The sequence below is a fragment of the Nansenia antarctica genome, assembly GCF_963989245.1.
Source record: "Nansenia antarctica genome assembly, chromosome: 2".
In the NCBI taxonomy this organism is placed as follows: domain Eukaryota; kingdom Metazoa; phylum Chordata; class Actinopteri; order Argentiniformes; family Microstomatidae; genus Nansenia; species Nansenia antarctica.
This window is the reverse complement of record NC_137675.1, coordinates 23832637-23851711: the sequence shown is the minus strand read 5'-3', so window position 1 is coordinate 23851711 and position 19075 is coordinate 23832637. Positions and strand designations below refer to the sequence as shown.

Genomic DNA, 19075 nt, shown 5'->3' with positions numbered 1-19075 from the left:
CGCTTCATAAAATCTGAAAATATTTTAGACATTGCAGATGGGGAAATATTTCTTGGGTTGGAGCGGTCTAGAAGTGGATCAATAGCGCAATTGAGATCTCCGCCAAATATCAACAAGTGTGTATTTCAATTTGGGAGACTGTTCAATAAATTGTTAGCAAAATTTGGATTATCAAAATGTGGGGCGTATACATTTACCAATAAAACTGGGGTTTGAAAAAGCAAACCGGTAATAATTAAGTATCTTCCATGTGGATCAAGGATTGTAGAGGTAGCTGTGAATTGGATTCTTTTATGGATCAATATAGCCACACCCCTTGATTTGGAATTAAAGGTGGAATGAAACATTTGGCCAACCCATGGTTTATGTAATCTAAAATGATCTTTATTTAACATATGAGTTTCTTGAAGGAATACAATATCTGCTTTCAGATATTTCAGATGCGATAGAACTTTAGATCTTTTTATTTGGTGTCCAGCTCCCTTAATATTCCAACTCAAAAATCTGATAGAAGAACAAGCAGTACTTAAAAAGCCTTGATTGGTCATTTAAGCCTTTTATGTGTGGGTGGTCAACCACTAGGTGTCGCACTCTGAGCAAGAGATGAAGAGGCCTACATAAAGAGATGTAGAAATAGCTTACAGAGGTGAAAAACAAATGAAGGAAATGTAGACGTAAGGAAGTGTAGGAATAACTTACATAAGGAAGAAACAAATTTAAAAATGGTAAGAGGCAAACAAAATAGCAAACAAAGAGAGTACTCCATGAAAATAAAGAAGAATGATAATGGTGTATGCTTACATGTAAGTATGGTTAACACCATAAAATAAAATATAAAAAACATAAAATGTGATCTATTTGTACGACCATGTGTAGAAAAACAGATGTTGGGAATAATATGTTAATCCTGGACTAAGAGAGATGAACAACTGTCTTCATGAGGTTGAAAAAGCGTGGGGAAAAGTCTAATTGTCAGAGATAAAAAGTTGTCTAATCTGTTCTTGGGTGGTGGTGGGTTGGAGTAGCTTTGTTGTCCTTGACGCTTCACACCTTTAGGATGAAGAACAGTGGGATGAAAATAGAGTGAAAGCTACACTTCAAACGAGTGTTACACACATCACTGTCTGTGGCACATCACTGCCACATACAGTACTGCTTATCAATAGTATGTATTTACCCCTTCTATGAAGCAGCGTTCACTGAAAGTCACCAGTAGTCATCTTTACACCTGGGCACCTGTGGGAAAAATGTGCCGTTGAAGAAAACACCCAATTACCTTTTGATATTGCTTGTATTTCCTCGCATTTAGTTGTGAATCATTTAAACGTAATCCTACTATATCTCAACATGAATATGCTACAAATCACTCTACAACATTCTAGTACTGTGTGTGACAACATGTAATAACAACATTGTTGAGTAATCACAGCATTACAACACAGCAGAAAATGAAAAAAATACGAAGTAGACACTCACATTGTCCTGTTCCAGACGTGGTGTTTGGCAGTATCATCCTCTCCACTTCGTCCCAGTCCTCAGTGGTGTGATCTGTCCTCACCCTCTCCTCAGGGTCAGAAGACGACCCCTCACCTCTTTGTCCCCAGAAGCTCTCTGGTGACCTGCGACCCCGTAGTAGACCGACAGCATCGTCACTCGTCGTTTTCTCGGGTGACATTTCAGGTCTGGCTCTGTCCGTTCTCTCAGGGTTCCGTCCCGCCGGAGACTCTCTCCCGGGGCTCTGCTGGAACCAGAGTCTGAGCATGACGTCAGCGTAGTTGGCATGGCCGCCGTCAACCAGCTCTTTGGCGACATGGACGCCATCGGCCACGATGTCCACCTCCCAGTGAGCCTCAGCGATATACTGCCTGAAGTACACCTGGAGGCTCTTCTGACAGATGCACTCCTGGAAGAAAACCACCGCGTCGTCCGTCCACTGCCCCCCTCCGATTGGCTTAACTCCTCTCAGGACGCATGGGTAGATGACCTTCGGCAGTCGGGACAGCTGTTCGGGGAGTCTTCTCAGCTCAGAGCGATCGTCGAAGGGCACGTCCACACAGTGGCCATAGTCCACCAGGTTGACCAACACCACAGTCGCGCCCACGTGTACGATCTCCGCTCGACACCATTTGTTCGTGGTGTTGGACCTCACCAGGCAGCTCGACCCGGGGAGAAGGTGAGCCTCAGGCAGCGCTGGCACCTCCTCTGGGAGGTCGTGGAGGATGGTGGACACAGTGTTCATGATGGGGAGCAGGTCTTCCAGAACCACGTAGAACTCACACGGCGTGGTGACGGCTGCTGGAAAGGCCAAGTAGCCCAGATCCATATTCACTGAGGCCAGGAAGAGCCTCTGGAGATGGAGAGGCCTGTCGCCCGGGACAGACTCTCCTGATGGTTGTTGTGGTTGCTGTTGTTGTTTCTGTGATGATGCTATTTTCAGTTGCTGGATTAACAACCTGTTCATCATGATTTCCACCATCCACAGGTTGTCGGCATCAGAGTAAGAGACAAACATGAATTTGATGTCCTTTCCCACCATTGCTTTGAGAGTTTCCTTCATTATCTTAGAAGCCATGTCTCCTTCAGTGGGGAGACCAGGGCCATTCCATTTACACAAAACTGCCTGCACAGGAATTTGCTTGAGGTCATTACAAAGCTCTTTAATGCAGTTAGCGGGGACTTCCTCTGTAGTGCCATGATCCAGAAGGAATACTCTGCATTCTGCCTGGTCAGCAGATGCATTCTGCACAACTGCTCTGTGCCATTGGTTGTCTTTGGTTGATTTTATCAAGCACTGAAGTCCTTCTTTAACATCCTCCTCAGACATGATTTTGCATTGGCTTTTCTTTTCAACTACAAGATTTTCAAAAACGGTGAACTCTTCTGTGCTCCTGTTAACTCTCAGGTAAAGATCTCCATTCTCCAAGACGGATAAAAGTGTCCCGCACTCTGTCTGCCCCGAGCTGATACTCTGAGGTGGGATCAAGGTCTCCTTCACTGGCTCTGCTAAGGGTTCAAAGGTCATCACACAAGGTGGACAGGAAGACCTTCTGTGGTGGTGCCTGCCAGTGCAGTGTTGGTGGCGACCTCTGGTCGACCTCTTGGACACTTCAGATGAGAGCTTTTCATCTTGAGCACTAATGATTATCACCCTCCCAGAGTCAGTATCTGACTGTCTCTTTTCCTCTGTGACCGCTAAAGAACTGAACTGACACGCTAGCTGTTTGATATCAGGGTCAGAAGGACTTTCAGACCAAGTCAGGGCCTCCTCATTTTCAGTCACGGCATTGCTATTGTCAGCTTGGGTTGGGTAGGCATCCTGGATTTCAATGAGAACCTCCCACCGAGACCCAAAACAAGTGCAAAATTCAACCATGAGAGGTTTTCCCATTACAGCCTCAATGAAATATGCGTCACTTTCAAAAGAGTCAGTCTTTAGCAGTGTGCATGGTATGCTTAGTCTAGGCTGGGACAAATGTTTATTTGTCAGAAAGTAAGTTTTATCCTTCCCCACAACTGCTGTATTTCCATAGTCAACAAACTCTACTCTGAACTGGCCACTAGAGGCAGTGTCTCTCACAACTGCACGGTAGAGCGCACCATCATCTTCACATTCAGCTGCTACAAGGTCATTGATCCTCGGTTGCACGGATGTGTTGTTTTCCTTGGTGTCTTTAAACAGCTCTGAGTTGAGGTCTTCCCTAATGTCCAATATGGTTTGTTCATCAGCTTGCATTTGGATAAAAAATCTGTTGACTGTGTCAATGTGTGAAACAAACCCCAGACCTCTGAATCCTGCTGATCTTGAAGTGACAGGGAGGTTTTCAAGTTGTGGCAGTTTAATGGATCCTGGAGGCCGTTTGGAGGAATTGTCTATGTCATGTTCTGCGCATCTCTGATCTATTTTTCTGTCTGTGTTTCCTTCAGATTTGACCAGTTCTCCCTTACTCTCTCTATGACATTCCTTCTGTGAAGCAGGGATACTTGAGTGTCTTCTTTTGTGTCTGATTCTGCATTCTCCATACTGCATATTTTGATCTTTTTCGGTTTTGATTGTTTCGGTATCATGGCTGATGTTCTTCTTCGGTTGTTGACTCGCAATTAACTGCTTGATTTTCTCATTTATGTTAACGTTTCCATTGAATAAATCAAAAGCAACAGTCCCATCCTCATTCTTTCCGACGACTACAGCTCGGAGCGGCTTGTTGAGAACAGACATCTTCAGCCACTTGTTAACCTCTGCAAAGTCTTCCTCTTTTGAGATTTGTGAGAGACCACATCTCAAGGCCTGCATGGGGGTGAACAGCAAATCTGACGATTCACTTGGAATAGACACAACATGGCTTTTTTCAACAACGTACATGTTTCCATAATCCACAAAAAACACACAGAGATGATGGGGTGAATGAACACGGCGAGCCATGCCCCTATACCATTTTCCATCATAGTATTTTGCCAGGCAAAGTTTCCCCACAAGAGCTGCAGTGTTGGCACGCAGTATTTCCTCACTTTCCGTTGTAACTTTCTCCATCAGTTCCTCAATGATTTCACTGTTTCTGTCTAGCTGGCAATACATCTCCCATGGGCTGCACACGTGTGTGACATACACCACCTCATCACTGCCACTCCTCAAGTCAAAAGAATCATAGACAAAGGAATCCATGCAGTCACACGGCAGGAGCTGCCCAGGGCTTCCCATTTCTCTTGCAAGGCCTTTTTCCAAAAGCTTCTTGGCTGCACTGTCGTGAGCGGTGTGCAGATCAACCACATTGAATCGGGCTTTGTATTTCATATGCAAGTGACACTTAACGCTGCATGTCAGGTTAAAGGACTGGTCCAGAACATACTCCTTCAGTAGATCACACGCCTCTGGACTCCACCCACCATGGCTGCTCTCAACAGGTCTCAAGTCATAGAGACTACATCTGAACGCTTGGCCTTCCAGTTCAAGGTACTCTGGCAGTATCGCTTGAAGATTGTGTATGCTTTCTTTCACAATCATACCATAGTCCACAAAGATCACTTGAAGGTAGTCTTTCTGTACCCCTATAATGCAGGCCCGGTACCACCTGCCATCATCTGCTGCCTTGGCCACACAATAGGGAACCCCTGGGTGCACAGGGACTGTGTGTGTTTGATAATACCGCTGCATCTCGTCCATCAGTTTGTCCAAGTTGGGACTCTTGCTTTGCAGCTGGCACCAAAAATCTGAGGGGGAGATGATGTGAGAGCAACGGACAGACAGTTCACTTCCGATCCCGGGTATCTGTGATTTTAATTCAACAGCTGGGACCATCGTTTTTGGCGTCTTTGTGATAAAGTGTCTGTTTTCAGATTCCATCACAGGGACACTGACATGGGTCTCTGATACTCCTCTTGTGCAAATTCCAGATTGTCTTTTTTGGTAGACTTGCTGTTTCGCCATTTTCTTTCCCCTTGTTTCCTGTTTAATAAGATAATGAATAAAATAATGGAAATGAATAAAACGACATGAATGGAAGTGTTAGTGTTTAATCATAACTGTTGCAAAACATGTAGGTTTTTAGCTTAGATTTAAATATTTCTAGGGTTTGGGCCTGTTTGAGTTCTTCAGGGAGTTTGTTCCAGGAGCATGCGGCAGCATGACTGAAAGCTGCTGCACCGTGTTTTGTTTTCACTCTTGGAATGATTAGCTGATTAGTGACAGCTGACCTTAGGGGCCTTGCTGGAATATAGGGTGGGAGGACATCTGATACGTATTTTGGTCCAAGACCATTTTGTGATTTGTATACAATTTAGGAGTACTTTGAATTCAATCATCTGAGAGACTGGTAGCCAGTGTAGAGATCTCAGGATTGGTGTAATGTGTTCAAACTTCTTCGTTTTGTTTGGATGAGCTGCAGCTTACAAACAGCCTGTTTTAAACAGTTTTGTGATTGGTCCGAATTTAGCGGGACATTTGGATTTCCTCTCTCTCTCTCTTCGCCCGTCGCCGGTCCCTTTAATCCCATACGTATCCTAATCGAAAATGCAACATCAGCGACGACTGTGGGTTATTGCATTTACTGCTGTTCTCTGGTTCATGTTCTTATACCAGTGCTCAGTATAGAGTAGTGTTGTTCCGATACCGATACTAGTATCGGCATGGCCACCGATACGCACAAAAATGCTGGTATCGGTATCGGCGAGTACTAACAAAAAAAAAAATCCGTTTTTTTTTTTTTTTTTTTTTTAAAGTACCAAAGTTATTTTGTTTGTAAATGTTCACTTGCTGTTGCACTACTACTACGACTGTTTTATATCTTAAATGGATATTGCACTGATTGGCATCTGTGAGAGCCACATTTCAGGTTTTATAAGGGGTTGATTTTCTTGTCACCATACCAGGTAGACAATAAAAAAAAGTTCTATAGTATTCACTCTCTGTTGGTATTTTTTCCTGTTTTACAAAGGTTTTGAGCAGTGCCAGACTAAGTGTTAGCAATAATTTTACATCGAGGTGAGTATGCGGCTCAAAAAACATGTTTTTTTGTTTTGTTTTTTCAAACGCCGTGGTATCGGATCGGTACTCGGTATTGGCAAGTACTGCACGGTCAGGTATCGGGATCGGTATCGGGATCAAAAAATGGTATCGGAACAACACTAGTATAGAGTATTTTAAATGAACATTCGTAATGTAGTCTCTGATGTTTATGGTAAATTAAATCAGCCTATTTTGTGAAACAAATAATGTTCCCGCAAATGGGTTAACGGAGCATTCTCGCACCTAACGTGCAAGCACCTAGCTTCGAACTATTTATAGCAATATGCGCGGGGCAAAAATAATCTATTGCCTCTAAAATCACCACGAACAGAATGGCGGAGGTACGGGTAAACAGAGCTCATGTTGGTGTCCTCAAAGGTAAGAGTTGGTTTTCTTTAACTCAACTGATAGCATTACCTTGCTGTTGTTGTTTACCGAATGCTCCATCTGACTGTCACACTGTGATTTTACTAAACAGTTAATGAGTAACGTTAGCCGGTTTTGTGCGTGTACTCATGTAGGCCTACTTCGTATTGATCTTTCTGTGTGTGTGTGTGTCATGCGCGTTCCGCATGTTCCGCTGCAGCTGTAGGATATATTGGTATTTGATCACCTTCTATATAAAATCACCTGCTCGGCTTTAATGACTTAACCGCTATTTAAGAAATTATAATTGTTGCCACCCTCTAGTTTTTGGTGAAATTACGTCTTTGTTCGCTCCGCGCGCGAAAAATGACCGCTCCGCCACTAATGTGAACAATCCTGGAGGAAACACTGCTAACTAGACAGGTACAATCCTGCAAGCACACTAATAAATAAAAAATCACCTGTGGTCTGTTTCTTAGCAACAGCTTATAGGCTACATTAAAATGTACATGTTCATGGTGTAAACCAAAGGGGAGGTGTTACATTTATAGGCTACCTTTTAGAATAGAGTTATGTTACATTAGCTTAAATGACAAACCCTAACCCATTCATAATTGAAATAAAACCATACATTTGCTTTTAATCTTCAGTACCCTGTGCACATCCAACACCCAAATTAAATCACAAAACCCAGAAGGTGAGTGAAGTTTTTCTCCTCATGTTGCTACTCAGTAATTTAGTATTTCTTTATGAGTACAAAGTAATTAGAGATAGCCTATTGTAATCAGATAGTGATGCTGTTACAGTTTATGAACAGTCTCTATTACACTTGTGGAATAACAACCACTCAGCTCCCTTACTGTGCAATATCTAAGGAATGTAGGGATGCACCGAATGTTCGGCAGTTAAAGTTATTCGGCCAAAAATAGCACATTTGGTGTTCGGTCGAATGTGTGAAAAGGCCGAATGTTCACCGAATACAAGACTGTGAATGAGATGAGCATTAGGTGATGATTGCCTACTGCCAAGTCATATAATTACAGCAAACATGTAGGCAGTTTGGCATCTGTTCTCTTAACAACAAGAGGCACATTCCGATATTATGGGTGTGTTCTCACTAGAACATTTGCTTCACTTGAAACGGAGTTTAGGATAAAATTTGCTTTGCTCTGCTTCGTTTGGAGCGGTGAGAACGCGCATTCGAAGTCGCTCCCGCAGCAAACAACCAACGGATGCTCCGCTTGAAAAGGGTGGTGTAACAACTCAATAAAAACGCTTTACATGTGTAATTAATGTTACTGCACAGGCATAAAACAGACAAAATCCAGTGCAGCTATCATAGACAATAGTTTAATTCAGGGCATGACTTTTGAGAATATTCAACTTACATTAGGTTTTCTGAAGTCAGTCTGGGCAACATTGTTGTGGCAAGAGGCTCATTCCTGAAATGTAATTGAACACACTTCATTAAAATGCCAATATATCATACTTTCCCATGTGGCTTAATCTTCAGAGCAGAGGTCCATTCCTAGAGGGCAGGGACATACGCATATTCAGCATTGTATAGAATGGAATGGAACGAGGAATGGTACTGCAGCGTTCGACATTAACGGTTGCCCTATTGCCCAGGGCAAGTAAAAGAAAATAGCGGTACGCTGTTTTGTTTTTTTCGAATCTCGATTTCTCCTATCAGTTGCGGGCTGCCGCTGTCTGCCTTGGCTGAACCTCTCTGCCTGTTGGGAATGACGTCATTAGACGTAGCTTTTAGTTTGTTCATTCGAAACATGGTGGAAGGCTCGCAGCCAAAGTTAGCTAAATTAGATTATGAAAAAGATAATAGACGCAGAAACATATCCATGGGTGGAGAACGATACCACAATACCAGCTATGTACTGCACTGTCTGCAGACAATTCCCGGGCATGTGAACTAGGGGTGGGACAAAATCAGTGATGTGAATAACGGCGTTAGAATAAACGGCGTTACTAACGACGTTACTTTTTTCAGTAACGGGTAATCTAAATGATTACTATTTCCATCGTTATAACGCCGTTACCGTTACCGGTAATTCAATGCGGCGCGTTACTAGTTACTTTACTGAAGCTTCTCATTGTCATCCGACCTCAGTCACAGCTGCAACGGTGTTTTTGATTGCTGGGGAGGGGAGGGGCGAGACAACCGCTTAAGTGATCATGATTGGGTATGGTAGAGCCAACCATAGTTCAGTGTTGTGCGGATGTTTCTACACACAAACCACACGCGCGCACAGCACCACACACACACTCAAACTATCAGAGAGCAATGGCGAGTCCCGAGTGTTCTGAGGTGAACGTGGCGTTTTCACGGTGGAAATACAGGCACTATTTCAACTTCATTGAGGTAAAATGTAAAAACGTACATGTGATGTGTTTGTCCACGTCCGTTGTAAGCAACTCTAACCTGATGAAGCATCTCTCAACGGCACACGCTTCTACAAAACTAGTGGCTAAAACCGTTGATGATGATAGCAGGCCAGGTGTGGCAAACGTGAGCTCCGCTAACAAAGAAGGACACGGAGCCACGCCGTCCAAGCAGCTAAAGCTGGATTTTTCTGCGTCAGCTCCACAAAAACTTGTGACACAGACTGAACTGAACGGAATGATAGGCAGGTATGTTGTTGAGAACATGCTTCCGTTATCAACAGTTGATTCTGACTCCTTCAGAGCCCTAATTGCCAAAATACCGGCGAGAGGAGGGGCCGGTCCGCCATGCAGAAAGACGTTTTCTAAATATATAGACGCCGAGTACGCCAAAATGAATGCCGAGCTCCAAAATAAATTTGAAGAGTTAGAATATGTCTCTACAACTGCAGACATTTGGACTGCACATAATAAAAGCTATCTTGGCGTGACCGCGCATTGGATTCATCCACATAGCATGGAACGAAGGAAAGCAGCCCTGGCATGCAGACGATTCAAGGGCCGTCATACTCACGACAGTATTGCAACTGAACTTGACTACATTCACTCATCCTATGGCATATCCCACAAAATAACATCAACTGTCACGGATAATGGCTCTAATTTCGTCAAGGCCTTCAAAATGTACCAGCCAGCCAAGGAGGATGACTCTGGGGAGGATGAGGATGAGGTGACTTTTATGAACATTAATGATGTCTTGCAAAACAGTGTTGGTGATGATGCTGTGATTACTTTGCCGCCACATCAGAGATGTGCATCGCACACATTAAACCTGGTTTCATGTACTGATGTTGACAAGTGGCTACTGTCAAGACCAGAAGCAAAAGCAATATACAGAAGTGCTACGACAAAATGCACAGGCTTATGGAACAAGGCTAGCCGTTCAACGGTGGCCGCAGAGACCGTGGATGATGTCATCGCAAGGAAGCTGCTAGTCCCTTGCACTACAAGATGGAACTCGTTCTATGATGCCCTTGTTCGAATCTGTGAGATCCCTATAGTCGAGCTGAACACCATCTCCTCCAAGTTCGGGTTGAAAGCCATCACTGAACGAGAGCATCAGTTCATCAGGGAGTACTGTAGTGTAATGAAGCCACTAACAGTGGCCTTAGACATTCTTCAGGGAGAAGACCACTGTTTCCATGGCACACTCCTACCCACGCTCGAGACACTGATGTTCAAGACCCTGGAACTGAAGAGTGGCCTGCAAATCCTTGTTGACCTCCCAGAGGCAGTTGTCAAGGTAAGAACTAGTATTTATCTTTAAATACATTAAATGCATCCATACATTATGAAAAGTTTTTAAATATGGTTAATGTGTAATGCTATTAGTGTGTGTGTGTGTGTGTGTGTGTGTGTGTGTGTGTGTGTGTGTGTGTGTGTGTGTGTGTGTGTGTGTGTGTGTAAGACAGTCCGTATAATATGCTCTTTTATGTATCATTTCAGGCAATCAAAACAAGATTTGCAGAGGTGCTGGAAAGCGACAATGCTGTCTTGGCTGCTGTGACTCTGCCCAGGTTTAAACTACGTTGGCTGCGGACACAGGACAGGAAGGATAAGGCCAAGGCAAGTCTGCTGGCAGAGTGCCGGAAAAGTGTCCAAGACGAAGACCAGCAAACAGGTACTACCAGCACACCAGCACTCACTGACTCAGCCATAGAGGAGTTCTTTTCCTTTGAGGATGAGGATGACCCCTCTGCTACTGCTGAAAGTGAAGTTATGGATTATCTCAAATCAGGAGGACAAGGGATGGACACTCTTAATGGATTTCCACGGATAAAGAAAATTTCACTCAAATACAATGCAGCCACTCCATCCAGCGCCCCCGTAGAGAGACTGTTTAGCCTGGGGAAGCTCGTCTTCACTCCAAAGAGGAACAGGCTCTCTGACCAGAAGTTTGAAAAGCTTCTGCTTTTAAGATACAATCACTGGTTTAATGGCTAGGATGGTTAGATGACTGGGTTGGCTGGATGAATGAATGCATGCATGGATGGATGAGTGTTAGGAAGGAGTGTATGGATGGATTTCAGTACTACTTTAAAAGCACTTCATATTGTTTAACTGTTTACTTTTGTTGTGTTGAAAATACTTGAAGTTACAGTCTGTCTACCAGTTGAAGTTGTGTGACAGTTTGATTTATTTAATTTACACAACAAAGATTTAAAAGCACTTCATATTGTTAAATGTTTACTTTTGTAATGAAGAAAATACTTGAAGTACAGTATGTACTGTATACCAGTTGTGGTCTGTTGAAGTGCAATAAATATGAAACGTTCCCTGCAAATCCAAATTATTTTCTTCCTGATAGGGACACTTTGGTCCCCTAGATGGCACATTTATCTTCTAATCTGGCAGTGGGTAAGCTTTTCCTTGTCACATTTGGCTGACTGACACCACGGCTAGCCCACTGCACCGTGGTAAAAAGTAACGCAATAGTTACTTTCCCTAGTAACTAGTTACTTTTATAATGAAGTAATTCAGTTACTAACTCAGTTACTTTTGGGGATAAGTAACTAGTAACTATAACTAATTACTTTTTTAAAGTAACGTGCCCAACACTGGACAAAATATTGATCTGGCAGTTGCGCGCTGCAAAAACTGAAACGTCAAACTCTGCGGTGTAGTATCCTACAGATACAGAAACGTAGGTGCCTCATTGGCCACTGTTGTATGTAGCCGCTATGCGTCTGACTGTCTATCGTCTAACGAGGCATCTACTGTATGTAATAGCTATGGTATCCGGAGTGTAAAGTTGTATTTAATAATAATAATAATAATAATAATACATTAGACTTATATAGCGCTTTTCTAGACACTCAAAGACACTTTACAAACTGAAAAGATTGAGTAGTAATAATAAAAAGAAACAAAAGGTAAATAGAAGGTATAGGAAAGTATAGGGGCCTAATTGAGGTAGTTAAATGTTGGGAGGGTTTTGGCCTGTCTGATGTGGTTGGGGAGGGCGTTCCAAAGGGACGGGGCTGCGGCTGAAAAGGCCCCATCACCCCAGGTCCGGAGCTGGGTCCTGGTGGTCTTGAGGGTGGTTTGGTCATCAGACCTGAGGCAACGGGAGGGGGTGTGGAGGGGGACGAGGTCGGCAAGGTAGGAGGGGGCCAGATTGTTGATGGCTTTGTCAGTGGTGAGTAGGATTTTGAATTGGATCCTGTATTTGACCGGGCTGGTATTTGTCCAGGTTTGGAGGACAGGGGTGATGTGGTCACGGCGGCGAGTGGAGGTGAGCAGACGGGCAGCAGAGTTCTGGACGTATTGGAATTTGTTTAGGATGTTATTAGGCAAACCGTAGAGGATGCTGTTGCAGTAGTCGAGTCGGGAAGTTATGAAGGCGTCCTTGATGATGTAATCGCCTATGTAACACTCTATGACAAACAACGCCATTGGCTGATGGGAGTGCAGTGGCTGGGTTGGGTTCTAGAGTGACACAGATCTTCCTTGGTCCTCCTGGGGTTAGTTCATATTAGTAACATCTGCTGGCATGGGGTAATGGTTTATTACATGTTAATGAACATGTTAATTTAGTCGTAACAAGGACAATATTCAAGCGCTCAGGCTATGCCACAACGCCTGGTATCCATTCGTAAACTTTGTTTGAGAAAGCTGATAAAGTAGCATGTTATCTATTTAAAATGTGACAAACAATGTCAAACGAAATGCAACGTCATAGATTCTAAATGCACCTCGCTGCTGCTGAATATTAATGCACCCATTGATACTTTGCGCTCCGTGCCAGATAGTGCAAACAATGTGTTAACGTTTCTTTGTCTCAAGTGATGTCAAGGAATTGTGCATATGGGTCATTCTACAGAAACGGTGGCATTTGGAATTGCAAATATATTTTTACTTAATCAAAAATTAGTGTACAAAAAATACATTCACTCAAACCAGGAGGAGTAGTAACGGCAATGACAATTTACAGAACAAATGGGTTTTTACTAAATGTCCGCTGCAGTACCTTAAGCCACATGTCTTCAATCATATCAAAATCATTCAAATATCACATTTAATCAATATCTTTTTATTTTTTATTTTATTCCCCTTCGTATGAAATGAGTAACACCAGTGACATATTTAAAAGCCTTGTGTAGAATTTAACACATACATCGTCAAATCTATAACAAATGAAGAGAGACAGCAGACTGACCATGTGCATATGTTGATCACATGTCCTCCAATGACCTCTTGAACCAAAAAGTACTTCTAAAAGTTATTTCATTTCTTTCAAAATAAAAGTTTGGTGAGGCAGTAACACCAATGACATGAAATGGCGTGACCACTCTTACCATTATATTATTTATAATATTTAGTTGGTGTTTCAGCTTTTTAGGTTTTCTATTCCATAAATGTGACATTTGTGTTTACCGTATTTTCCGGACTATAAGTCGCGGTTTTTTTCATACTTTGGCTGGTCCTGCGACTTATAGTCAGGTGCGACTTATATATCAATAATTCATAATCTCTGACTGACATGAACTGACATACGGTAATCTCTGACTGACATGAACCAAGGAGTAAATCCGCTAGCGCCTCATACACGATAGAATAGCCATTATACTTGACAATGTGGACATTAAACACGACAATGTGGACATTAAACATGATGTTATGGACCTTATACACAATGTTATGGACGTTAGAAACGATATTAAAGTCATTTATTCCTTCCAGAGGCTGTTTAACGTTGCAATGTTGTACCCGCGAGTAGCATTTTGCAACTTCCGGTAGCGCTTCATACGCGATAGAATAGCCATTATACTCGACAATGTGGACATTAAACACGACAATGTGGACATTAAACATGATGTTATGGACCTTATACACAATGTTATGGACGTTAGAAACGATATTAAAGTCATTTATTCCTTCCAGAGGCTGTTTAACGTTGCAATGTTGTACCCGCGAGTAGCATTTTGCTACTTCCGGTAGCGCTTCATACGCGATAGAATAGCCATTATACTCGACAATGTGGACATTAAACACGACAATGTGGACATTAAACATGATGTTATGGACCTTATACACAATGTTATGGACGTTAGAAACGATATTAAAGTCATTTATTACCTTTTAGAGGCTGTTCAAAGTTTCATTTTTCCTCCGCGACGCCATGTTGTTAGCCCCGCGCTAGCTAGCGGACTTTACACTCGATAATACAAGTATTCCTTAACCTTTCAGAAGAAGTTTCAACGTGAATTATGTCCTTCCTGGGCTTACAAATCCTCTCATGTCTCTTCACAGTGCCAGACTAGAGTCAAGCTCAACAGGGTCTTCTTTCCCCGCTGATTCCGCCAAGCCCGTTCCCTTGAACCATGCGACTTATAGTCCAGTGCGACTTATATGTGGTTTTTTCCTCTTCATGGCCCATTTTTGGCCTGCTGCGACTTATACTCGGGTGCGACTTATAGTCCGGAAAATACGGTACTTCATGACATTTAAAGTAGGAGAAAAATAAAAAAATGTAACTCAAAATATGGTACTAAACTTCAATACATGGTCAGAGTGACAAGCAAATTGCTTGCACTTGGTATTTTATATAAATTATAAAAAACAAGAATTGCTCATTACATGACTCAAATATATGTTATTATGATAAGAACAATGTATATTTATCTAAAACATATATTACATGTGATCATTACGTTTATTTAAAGTATTTTGATTGCTGCAAAGGTGAGAGACAGGAATGCCACCGTTTCTGTAGAATGACCCATATACGTTATTCATATCTTGCAGTAAGTTCTATAGTATCTTGAAGTTGAAGTTTGTATGTAAACTTGAAGTTGTATGTAAATGTTCCAATGGTTTAGTATATGGTACTCTGGTAATTAAATTATGAAGCTACTCTTTCAATTAATGAGACAACTGAAAATATATTTTAATAAGTAAAATGCATAGTTTAATATTATCAGTATGTATAGCATTATGATACTGCTGGCTACTCTGTAGCCTCTTTTCTAAATAGGACAGAGATAAGTCTTCACATAGATACAATAGACATCTATAGTCCTTTAAACATTTTAACTCCTGCTTTCTGGGCAGTTCGGCCTTTTGGCAATTTATTTTGTATGAATGATGGCAGGCACACGTGGACAAGTTGCAGTCAGTGTGTGTGTGTATGTTAGAGACGAGTAAGAAAGATGTAGGCTAAAAAAAACATAATTCCTGCTTTTTGCCTTTATAGTGGTATCTTTTCTTCAGTTAACACAGATATTGTGATGTATCGTTGATGAATTGTCTTACAATGTATTGAATATCGCAGATACCCTGTATCGTGATACCATCGGTATCTGGGGGCAAAATATTGTAGGGAAATAGTGCAGGGAAAGTAAAAATGTTGATGGGGCAAGTAGATTTGAGAAGTACTTGACCTGCAGGTCAAGTCTGAAACAACCTTAACGTCGAACCCTGTACTGTACAGTGTGTTTGACACCACTCCTCATTCCATTCATTACAATGAGCCCGTCCGACGATTTCTACCTCCACCAGCCTCCCCTCATTATATGTAATGTACTGAGTGGGATACACAGAGGTGTGTATGACAGTTCAATAACATTTTTGCTCTCAAACTTTCCTCTCACAAAACACAGTTAATAATACCTAAAATATGGTAACATCACAATGATAATAATACTATATTAATACACTCAACTCTGAATTTCCAATAAAATATAGTATCTAGCCGTATAGCATGCAAAGCAAAGAGCTTCCATCACGCCAACTGGCCAAAAACATCTGCTGATGAGATGTTAATGCAGATTAAGATTACAGTAACCTATTTCTTACCTAACTGTGTAGGCTCACACTTTGGATTCTTACCTTTCACGTGTCAACAGTAGAAGTCCGGGACCCTCATATCACCTGGGCAGTTAACCTATAAGGAGAGAAAGTTTCTGGCTATTTACAAAGAAAACGAACTACTTCCTGTGGGGAAAAAACACACACAAACACACACACCTACAGCCCCCACCACACACACAACAATAAACTATTCTGCCGTGGTTGAACTGGCTATGACAGCAAGACAGTAACGCTTTGGTTTGAATAGAAGTATCTCCACCTCTTCACACATTCAATGTTCAGCTCATAGTCTGCATAAGGACATAATGACCCAGCAAACATGGAAAATATGATGACATTCCCATGGAAACGGGACAAACCTCTATATTATATTGTTATATACCTGTAGTCTGTAGCTTGCTAGATACATTAAACAATCGATGCCAAGAATGTCACTCAAGTGTAAAATACGTGTAAATTGTAGCGAATATCTGCACCTTCAGCTAGCCAACTGACTCGACAGGTAGCATAGGTGATGATGGATAGATGGACTGTCACCGAATCGATATTATTCAAATACTTATGGAATCAATTACTTATATCAATTACTTATTGTTCAATTACTTAAGGGATATAATATATATTATATAATACAAACCTGGTAACAAAAGGCCGCGTTCGTAAATGAGCTCTGAGAGCGCCGGAGAGTCCACGTGTCTGCCTCTGGTCTAGATAACCTGCTCACGTGTCTGCTGAGCTAGCTAGCAGCTCCTATGGTAATTGCACTGTTCGAAAAATAAAGGAAGTCATGATCAAACAAATAGCTAATTCAGTGACAGATAAGGTGTTTGTTTACATATCCTTAGTTTGTATAGGTATGTAGTGTGTGAGTATATCTATAAAAAATACCGTATTATTCCAGAACACAGAAGAATAGTTCGTCCAACGTCTGTGTGTATAACAGGAGCCGCGACCTGCAAGTTCAATCGGGTTCAATTGGGTTCAACCTGCAAGTTCAATTGGGTTGCCAGATGGGATCAACAATTCCAGCCTAACTACAGTCTAAGAATAGCTAAATCCACCAAAAACCAGCCCCAAACCTAGATTGTCAGAAAACCGCTATTTACTATTGGGTAGGTGCCCATTGGGTAGGAGGCCTGTATGTCTGTTGCCAATGATATTTGTAAAATAAAATGTGATCAAAAGTAACCCATTCGTCGGGAATACGCCCCATCTGGCAACCCTGGGTCAAATAATGTACTGCCTTTTAGCGACGCATGCGCACTGGCGCACCAGTTATGTGCACCCCTGCTCATATATATTTATTTGAATCCTGTTCTTTTACCAACTGCTAAGACAACAATATAGTAAGGTAGTTACTTTAGCTAGCTAAAGATATTGCCCCCCCAAAATCATGTTCAGTCTGAGCGTCTCTTCAGTCTCGTGAAACTGCAATGGCAGACGGCAAAGCGACAGGAGCTCGACAACATATTGATGAATGATTAAAGATTCATTTATTCATGAGTCTGTCAGTGTTCTGATGCTATAAAAGATTGTAATTTAAGAAGATGAATGACTGAATCAAGTACTGCATACGACGAGCTGATTGCCTCTGATTGTAAGAGGTCGTAATAGCAGTGGCGGCTGGTGCTAAAATGTTTGGGTGGGGCACAGGTTATGGGGGAAGAATATCAACTTTAAAATCTGGATTTACAGTCAATTTTAGCATGAGAATACAGTGTTTCCTCCAGGAATTTTTACAATGGTGGCGGGTAGTGCTGACCGCGCGCGCAGCGCGCGCTCGCGATTTTTTCGCGAGCTCAAAACAACGACGTAATTTCAGCCAAAACTCGAGGATGGCCCAAAAAAATAAAATGTTTTCCTGTACTTCTCCCGTGTGTCTCTTATTGTCTGTGTCTGCATGTTTTTCCAGCATGTAATTCCGTTGTCAATAAAAACAAAAACACTGATCTGACGTTTTTTTGCACAACGTTATTACTTGTCACTTTAAGCCCAGGAGGGAGTTAGCGATTAGCGATGTTTAGCTTAGCTTAGTTTAACAGAAGTATCTTCACTTTTAACATGACTTCCCGTGGTCGTAGAGGGCTGGTCGACGGCTTAAAATGACCGTGTAGACCTGTAGACCTTATCCAGCTATAGTCTTGTGTTTCTACCCCGGGCATAGCCGGTGTTATTCACGGACAAACACTCCTGTTAGAGTGGTTCTAGTACACTGGACATAGGTAACACATAGAGAGGCTTCTCCTCTCTCTCTCCATCCTACACTACACTACACTACGCATCCTATACTACACTACACTACGCTAGCTCGCGGTGTTCGGGTGACAGCCAGGGCGCGTTCGTAAATACGCTCTGGAAATCTGATCAGCACTCACGGAATGCCTCTTGTCCAATCAAATGACTTGGTCCCTTTATGACGTTGAACCCAGTGTGCGCTCCGGGGCTCTCAGAGCGAATTTACGAACGCAGCCTCAAGTTCAATACTCGCGACACACACGGACTGGTCCAGTTTCAGCGCTTGTGGGTGTGTCTAGCGCTGTGAAGGTCTGAAAAGCGGCCTAAATCTTTTTTTTTTTTTTGGGTTGAGAAATCTGAATGGTGGCGGAGGAAATTCCATCGTGGCGGTCCGCCACGATGAAATGCATGTAGAGGAAACACTGAGAATATCTCTACCCCCCTGTACAGACCTCGCCATCCCCTCTACCCCCCTGTACAGACCTCTTCATCCCCTCTACCCCCCTGTACAGACCTCTTCATCCCCTCTACCCACCTCTACAGACCTCTTCATCCCCTCTACCCACCTCTACAGACCTCTCCATCCCCTCTACCCACCTCTACAGACCTCTCCATCCCCTCTACCCCCCTGTACAGACCTCTTCGTCCCCTCTACCCCCTGTACAGACCTCTCCATCCCCTCTACCCCCTGTACAGACCTCTCCA

The 19075-nt window shown here is 42.5% G+C and overlaps 1 protein-coding gene across 1 annotated transcript; it reads right to left on the bottom strand.

Moving 5' to 3' along the window:
- Positions 1-578: 578 nt before the first annotated feature.
- LOC308149986 (tudor domain-containing protein 15-like) lies at positions 579-5293 on the bottom strand (the record flags this gene model as incomplete). Its single annotated transcript, XM_080522861.1, has 3 exons — positions 579-613; positions 1477-3003; positions 3982-5293. The coding sequence occupies 3 exons, from the start codon at positions 5291-5293 to the stop codon at positions 579-581; spliced, it is 2874 nt and encodes a 957-aa protein (XP_080378987.1).
- Positions 5294-19075: the final 13782 nt, after the last annotated feature.